General features: G+C 47.8%; 1 protein-coding gene across 1 annotated transcript in view; it reads right to left on the minus strand.

Annotated features, from left to right (window-relative positions):
- Positions 1-4984: 4984 nt before the first annotated feature.
- Positions 4985-8465, minus strand: part of Hnrnpf (heterogeneous nuclear ribonucleoprotein F) — a 14886-nt gene continuing 11405 nt past the window's right edge. The window contains exon 4 of the mRNA XM_005411770.2: positions 4985-6913. Coding sequence (XP_005411827.1) covers positions 5617-6861 — 1245 coding nt within the window. The 5' untranslated portion in view covers positions 6862-6913 and the 3' untranslated portion in view covers positions 4985-5616. The remainder of the gene's footprint in view (positions 6914-8465) is intronic.

Consider the following 8465-nt stretch of genomic DNA (forward strand, 5'->3'; position numbering starts at 1 on the left):
TGGAGTTCAGGCTGGTCTTGAACTCACGTTGTAGCCCAGAGAGGTCTCAAACTTGTAACAACCCTCCTGCTTCAGCCTCCTGAGGGATTACAGGTATGCACCACCATGCTGAGCAGAGCTCCTTCCTTTTTAACTGAGCAAATCTTATTTTTTCCACAGGGTTTGTTATATAATCTATTTATTTGGGACAGGGTCTCACTAAGTGGCTGGCTAGCAACTTACTATATCCCTTTCTCAGCCCCCTGTGTAGCTGGGGTTACAGGCATGTGCCACTATGGAGGCTTTATTGTTTTGCTTCATTGATTATTCATGCTTATTACATCAAGCCAGCTTCAACACCATCTAGGGCAGCAATCAGGACCTTCTGTCCTGCCCTGGAGGACTGGGGTGTGTCAGAACCCTCAGCTAACAACTGGAAAGAATGCTTTCTTCTGACTTGAATCCACACTACTGTTGTCATTATTTTATGGGATAACAGGTTTTACATATAAATACCAGGCTCTGGGGTGTACAAAGCTCAGTGGAAGAGCCAGTGCCTCCTCTAGAACAGGCCCTGTGTTCAGCCTGTAGCACCACATCAATCCAGTCGTGGACTTCTACTGAATATATCTATTTCTATGCCTACTATCTTTGTGCCCTCTGCTTTTTCAATTTAAAAACACTTTGCACTGAGGTTTATTTAGGTATCTCCAGCCCATTCCCCGCCCCTACTCCCTGCCTGACAGTAGCATGCTGTCACACCCAATATATTAAGACAGCCACACAGCCATCTACATTACTGAGACACTCCCAGTCTCATGGTACTTGTATATATGTTTAGTCCTGTGCAGTGTTACATGTGTGTGGAGATGTATGGCCACTACCACACAGTCCACTGCAAGGGCCCCTCGTGCCATAGCAAGGCCCAGTCTAAAAATAAAAAGGGTTGGTGATGTAGCTCAATGCTAAGGCCAAGTTCAATCCTGGGTATTTACAGAAAAAGGCCCTATCTGGGTGTGGTGACACACACCTGTAATCCTAGCACTTGGGAAGCAGAGGAGGCAGGAAGATCTTGTGAGTTCAAGGCCCTTTTGGGCTACAAAGTGAGTTCAAGGCCATCCTGAACTACACAGTGAAACCCTGTCTCAAGAGGTAAAAAAATAAAAATTAAAAAACAGAAACAAAATAAATTTTTAAGAAAGCCAGACACCATGTGGCATGGTGGACACAGTACCTCTGCTGGGGCCTGTGTCGTGTGTAGCAGATGGCATAGCAACAGGCGGAACCTCTGCAGCTTTCTGGTAATCAAGAAGAGTAAGTGAAGTGTAAAACTCCAAAATTCAAAACTATTGGAGCTGTGCGATGGTTAACACCTATAATCCCAGCTACACAGGAGGCTGAGGGAGAAGGATCAAAAGTTCAAGCCTGAGCAACTTCAGAAGACCCTGTTTCAATAAAAAGGGCTGAGGTGTAGCTCAGAGGTAAGGTGCTTCCCTGCTGTACGTGAAGCCCCAGGTTCAATCTCCAGCACTGAAAAGCAGAAGTCCTGCTACATACTATGCCCTAGCGGTGGGATTTCTGTGGTGCTGGAGATGGAACCCAGGGTCAGGCCCAACTGCAGCATCTTCACTTTTTTCTTGCAGAATGCCAGTGATGGCCAGGAGAACAGGCTCACAGGGCATGTGTGGTCTCACTGCAGCCACCCAGCTCCCTGCAGTGGCAACACAAGCAGCCAGGCCACACACCACCAAGCAGGTAGGCCAGATGCAGCCCACAGACCCTAACCCTAGATAACTAGACCCTGCACACCCTGTCAAGGCCACAGAGCCCTGGACTCACCTTCCCTCTAGCACATGGGGTGTCCAGGAAGCCAGACACCAATGAAGAGGTCACTGCCAGGTGTTCACAATCTCTTATGACACCACTGTAACAAAGGGGGAGCATTAGCATCATCTTGGGGTGACACAGAAGGGTTATGCTACCTTGCTGATGGTGAGATGCTTAAAAAGCTGCTACTTGATGCTGATTAAAAAGGACGCATTCAGACAACTGAGCCCCTCTGCTTCAATCCACAAGATAGGATGCTGGCCTTCTGTCCCCATGTGTGGCCCTCATGGCAGAAGTCATGCATACAGTGCTTCTTGTTGTCCTGGAGAAGGGGCACCAGCTGGGGTCCCCTTGGCCTCTCCCATTTCCTGAGGGACCCACCCCATCCTAAGGAAAGCACCTTGAGATCTGCAAACTTGGGACCCAGGAGACTCACCTATGTCACCCTGCCTTCATGGGGTCCCAGTGCAGCAGAGGCCATGGGGCTACTGTGGCTGCCCTGGTAAACAAGAGCCCAAGAGACCTGCCTGTATAGTACAACACTCCCAGTCTGAGATCCGGTTCTGTCCCAACAGGCAATAGAATGAGACCCTGGCTGGGCATGGTAGTGCATGCCTGTAATCCCAGCTCTCCAGAGGCTGAGGCAGGAGGATAGTCGCAAGTTCGAGACCAGCCTGAGCTACAAAGTGAACTCAAGACTAGCCTGAACTGCATAGCAAGACCCTGACTCAAAAAGACAAAAAAAAAAAAAAAAAGAATGAGACCCCAGAGACCAGGGAGATCGCTTATAGTAGTGTCTGCTTCACCAGGCCCTGGGTTCCATGCCCAGGACCTAATGTCCACATTCTGCTCCCACATCTCACCTTCCTTGCCTTCGTAGTCCCACATCACCCAGGACAGAATTCTTTCAGCCTCTGCCAGAGGCGGCTGGTTGGGGCCTCCTGCACGTCAAAGGCTGCCCTACCACCACCTGCCACATGGAACCCTCTAATCCCCACTTCCCCTTTCCTTAGCAATTCAAGTGTCTTTGGTCCTTCCAGAGCACCCTAGTTGCTTCCTCTGGCCTCAACACCCATCTTCCCTGACACACCACTGTCCCCACACTGCAAGAGGCTGGTGGACTAGTAGGAACAGGCCCTGAACCAACCCACCTGTACACCTAGCCCACCTGAAGGCTGGTAAGGCTCTCAACTGGCCTGGCTTCTGCTCTGTGGTGCTGCACTGCCCCCAATCCCAACTAGTTTTCTGCAACAGGGTTGGCTAAGTTTTAAGGGGCCAGGTAATTATTTCTGGTTTTGCAGGCCAAGAGGAAACTAACATTTTCACTTTCTCAGTGCCAGGGATGAGCCCCCATTATCATCGCACTGAGCAACAAGCCCAACCCTTTTTTTGAGACAAGGTCTTGCTATGTAATTGAAGCTAGCCTTGGAACTATATAGCCCAGACTGGCCTGACAGCACTCTTATATTTTTTGAAGCCAGGTATGGTCGCCCATTGCCTATCTGTAATCCCAGCATTCAGGAAGCTCAGGCAAGACTGGTATTCAAGGTCAGCCTGAACTACACAATAAGACCCTGTCTGAAAAAAGCTGACAAAATGGCTCCAAGATGCCATCTTGTCCTCACTTTTCATTAGTGAAACTCAATTAGATGAACTTGTAATCTCAGCACTCAAGATGTCGACAGTGCAGGACTCCATGTTTAAAATCATCGTACAGGCTGGGGATTTAGCTCAGCAGCACAGTGCCTGCCTGGCAAGCACAAGGTCATGAGTTTGATTCCCGGTACTGGGAAAAAGCCAAGAAAAAAAAAAATCTTGCTTGTACATGGTCTGCTGTGAATGGATTCTTTGGGGAAAGCATGTTGTGCACCTGGAGCTCACTGCCCTCCAACAGATACTTCTGTGGAAAATCACCCTTAACCTGTGGGCCACAGGAGGCCAGGCTGAATGGGGCACTCCAAACCTAGGGCTTTATCAACCTGCTCTGTAGGTAAGCAGATCTCAGTGTGAGCACAGTCCACTCCAAATGTCTACACAGGTGCCATGGTACACCCTAAAGGCTGAGTGTGGATTCCTGATACCTACATCCAGAGAAGCCTACAGCCATAGAGCCAGGTCAACAGTGGCTCAAACCCAGCAGAGCCTTCTCCAGCCCCTAGGTTTTCATTTCCCTCCTGCTCCCCACCAGCACCTGTGAGCCTCTGGATGTCATGTCACACCATCAGTGGACACAACGATGGAGGGAGGTCCACAGGCCAGTCAGAAGTGGAAAGTCCAATATGTATCAGACTTATCATCACAAAACCCTTCGGCTTAACCAGGGCACTTCCCTGTAGAAGCAGGAACAACGCTACCAGGCAAAGACTCTTTAAATTGTGAAACCAGGGTACTTCACTATTTGGCTAACAAATGGGAATGGGAAGATGAAGCTCAAAGAGCAGGGCTGGAGGGCACACACTTGCAATCCTAGCACTAGGGAGGTCAAGGCAGAAGAATCAGCAGGAGTTTAAGGCCAGCCTGGACTACATAGTTAGGAAACTATGTCTCAACAAAATAAAAAACATAAAGCTGGGAGAATCACCAACAGCAAAGCATTTCTGCATAGAATGTTTGGTAAAGTTGTGCTGCCAGGTGAGAAGGCTGGTAACAAGCCATATGCAGCTGCCTGGGATTGGATACTGCTCTGCCTTGTGGGGAGCGGTTTTTCACAGCAATCTAAAAACAGGTTTCAAGCTTAGGAGTGTACATATCCTGTTAATAACTTGTCTGTACCAATTCAGGAATGCACACGTCCCATAGGAAGCACAAGAAAACACTGCAGCCAACACATCTCAAAGCAGACTAGTAACACAACTCTTGGTGGCCCACAGCCTTGAGGTGTGAAACACTGCAAATTCAGACTCCAGATGTGCCAAAGAGGTGGATGGGACACCACATCAAGACCCTGTATCACCCAGTGGCTGTGTTCCTTCATACTCCATAAGGTGCTGCAGTCACCATTTCCACCATGCACGTGTTAAACATTTTATTAAACTTTTATTTTAGCCTCAATGCTAATAGAAGGGAGATAGGTTTGATGTACTGTTATTTTCAAATCCACACCAAAATACATTATGATTAAAATGAATTCTTACCAACCACCCATTTTGCAGTTTGCTAAGCAGATAATCTGTGCCAGTCATTGTGAAAAAGTCTTTATTTTAAGAAAAAAATTTAGTTAACAAAAATTTTCTTAACAAGTTTCACTTAGCAAAATACACCCAAAAGGAAATCACATTACAAAGAAAGCTTTAAGTCAAGGCCTCACCAATTCCTACAGTATTAGTATTGTGTCTCAATTCTCAAAACTAACTCTTTTTAAAAAGCTTAAACTTAACCTAAAAGATTTATTTAAATGAAAATATAAACTAGAATGAACAAACATGAGAAATGTTCCTCTTTGAATTAGGGATCTAGCACCTTTGAGTTGTCCAAGAAGTACATCTCCCCAAGGTGTTCACGGGTCGGCGCCAAGGATCCTCATTTCCTTAACATACTTAAACTACTTAACTCAGGAAACACCACTCCAAGTATACTACCAAATGTTAATTGAGAAAAGCGGAAGGAAGAAAATAGTTTTAGTTTACTCAATATCACATGCTAGAAGGAAATTTTGCATGAGAAAACACTGAAGAGGTAATTTTTTAATCCAGATTTCACAAACTCATGGTGCAAAATGGGTCCCACAGCTTCCTCTAGTCATAAACTGCTCTTCACTGCGTGTCGGCTGCCTGTGACAATTTGATTGAAGACTCCAACCTACCTAAGCAACTAGTCATAACCCCCCATGCTGTTCTGACCACTGTAGCCAGCCCCGTAGCAGCCGCTCACTGACTGGCTCTCTAGGCCGCTGTAGGTGGCCTGGGCGGCTGATACCCCCATGCCCTGCATCACCTGGCTGCTGTAAGCCCCATTGCTGGCCCCCGTGGTGGAATTGAGGAAGAGTTCTATGTAGCGGTGCTGCATGTTGGCCCTGTCCTTAGACATGGCTGCCACGGCTTCCTCATGGGTGGCGAACTCCACATCAGCCTCGCCTGTCACTCTGCCGTCGGGCCCAATCTCGATGTGCACTCTCACAGGGTTGAGTGGTGAGAAGAAGTTGTAGATGTCATTCTCAGTGGCTTTGTAGGGCAGCCCCCGCATGTGGACACAGTGGCCGGTGGTGCTCTGCACGGTGAACTCGCCATCTCCATATCTGTGGTCATACATGCCAGAGAGACAGTAGCTGAGGTCTCTCCCAAAGAGGTCGGTGGTGAAGCCATAGCCATCACTGAGGCCGCTGTACTCCTCGTAACCCCCATAGCCCGCACTGTAGGCCCCAGAGCGCATCCTCTCCAAACCTGCCTGCTTCACGATGCCAATGTACCTCCGTGCGGTGCCAGGCCGGTCATAGGGCCCTGGCCGCTGCACAGACATGAACTTCAGAGGCGGGTCTGAGTAGGACCTCACCTCCTCCTGGCTGCTCTTGAACACCTCGATGTACCTGTGCCCGATCCTCTCCTTGTGCTTCCCAAGTGCCTTCTCAGCCAGCTCCTGTGAGGCGAACTGCACGAAAGCCTCACCTGTGATCTTGCCCTCGGGGTCCACAGGCAGTGTGATCCCGTTTGGCACGATCTCCAAACCTGAGAAGAACTGCACGATCTCTTCCTTTGTGCACCCAAACGGGAGTCCCCGGAGCCGTACGAAGCCGTCGTTGGCGGTGTCGGCGCTGTTGGGGCCGCTGTGCTTCAACACCCAATCCATCTCGGTTCTGTGGGACTTGAACACCTCGATGTACCGATGCCCCATGCTTTCCCTGTCTTTTTTCAGGGCCATTTTGACATCATCTTCAGACTCAAGTTCAACAAAAGCCTCACCACTCTGCCTGCCTTCTCTAGTGTAAATGAAATGCACACCTGCGACCCCATCGCGAATCGTGCAGTCGGAGAGAAAGTTCTGCACGTCCTCAATTGAGCAGGACCAGGGCAGCCCACGGAGCTTGACCACATAGCCTTCACCTCCCTCAGGGCCCAGCATCGTGAGCACTTGGCTGGGCGGTTGCTAGACAAGCTCGGGCACGGCTGTGTGGCTGTAAGAAAGCAAAAACTACTTTACATGATTTTACTTTAATAGGCATGACAAGAATATGCAGTGAGTACTAAGAAAGAAGCAATGGAACTAGATGAAGCATCAAGGAACAGCCAGGGCACGCACCTGGAGTCCTACAGCATTTGCCAGGCCAAGGCAGAAAGATCCCTAGACCAGGGTTAGCAGCTAGCCTGGGCAACACAGCACAACATCTCCAAAAAAATTAAGAAAATACATTTCAGAGCTGAGAATCAATGCCAGGTTTTTCAAAAGGAAGCACAGAGAAGAGAGAGTAAAATCTGAAGAGCAAAGCTTCTGGAAGTTTCAGTATAAAAGTTAAGTATGTTACCTTCTAACGGTAAATTACCACAGGCTTTCAATGGAAAGAAAAGAGAATGAATTTGGACGCAACATTTAGAAAGATTAAGAACTTTTCAGAGTTCAGTGTGTTGGCACACACCCACAGCCCCACCTACTCTGGAAACTGAGGCAGGAGGATCACTTGAGCCAAGCCAGGACTTCAGGACCAGGCTGTGCAATACTGTGAGACCATGTCTCTTTTAAAAATAAAAATTTAAAAAAAAAATTTTTTTTTTCAGAACTAGATAGTGTTACATAGCTTCTGTTTAGCAAAGCAATCACTTAAAAGCAAATAATCTATAGAATGAGAAAACTTATGTACTTTAGTAAAGGATTAATATCCATCATATAACAAATAATTCAAATAACTCTTTAAAAAAAGAATCCTCAGTCTTGCTATAATCCCAGCATTTGGGTTCCCGAGTAGAAAGATCACAAGTTCCAGCCAGGGACAACTTGACTGTGTCTCAAAATAATAGAGACAAAGGGCCTCGGTTCAATTCCCACTACCAAAAAGGGTTTTAAGAAAAAGGAAGGGAAAAAAAACAAAAAACAAAAAAAAAAAACAAAAAACCCACCAAACCCACTGGGGTAAAACAATCAAAGCCCTCATTAGTAATAGTGTTTGAGTAAGTTTGTTTCCCTGAATTGTCAGGTCAGGTCCAGGCAAATGCCAGTGAAGTGAGGCAGCCTGAGCCACACCTAGGGAACAGACCACCCACTTGTGAAGCGTTAGCTGTTCGCGTTGTAAGCAAGCATGGAATCACTGGACCTGAAGCCTCCTATGTCCACAGTAAGTTAAGATACTACAATGCCTGCATTTTGCTGACAACGTGGAAAGGGATTCTGGGCAAAAAAATGAACCACACCTTCACATCCACCTCTGCTGACAGGGTCAAGTGCACACAGCACCTGAAGCTAAACTCATGTGACAGCGAAGGCAAGCAGGCCAGATGGTACTGGGCTGTGTGTGATTCCAACACTCTGGGAGGCTGAAGCAGGAGGAACTGAAGTTTGAGCCCAGCTCAGGAATTTATCTGAGACTTTGTCTCAAAAAAACAAACAAACTGAATGGACTGGATATACAGCTCAGGGTTAAGGGCCTGGATTCAAGGGGCTGGGGATTTAGCTCAGCGGCAAAGCGCCTGCCTGGCAAGCGCAAGGTCGTGAGTTCGGTTCCCGGTACCGGAGAA

The sequence above is a fragment of the Chinchilla lanigera genome, unplaced genomic scaffold (assembly GCF_000276665.1).
Source record: "Chinchilla lanigera isolate Chin_1 unplaced genomic scaffold, ChiLan1.0 scaffold00145, whole genome shotgun sequence".
NCBI classification, from domain to species: domain Eukaryota; kingdom Metazoa; phylum Chordata; class Mammalia; order Rodentia; family Chinchillidae; genus Chinchilla; species Chinchilla lanigera.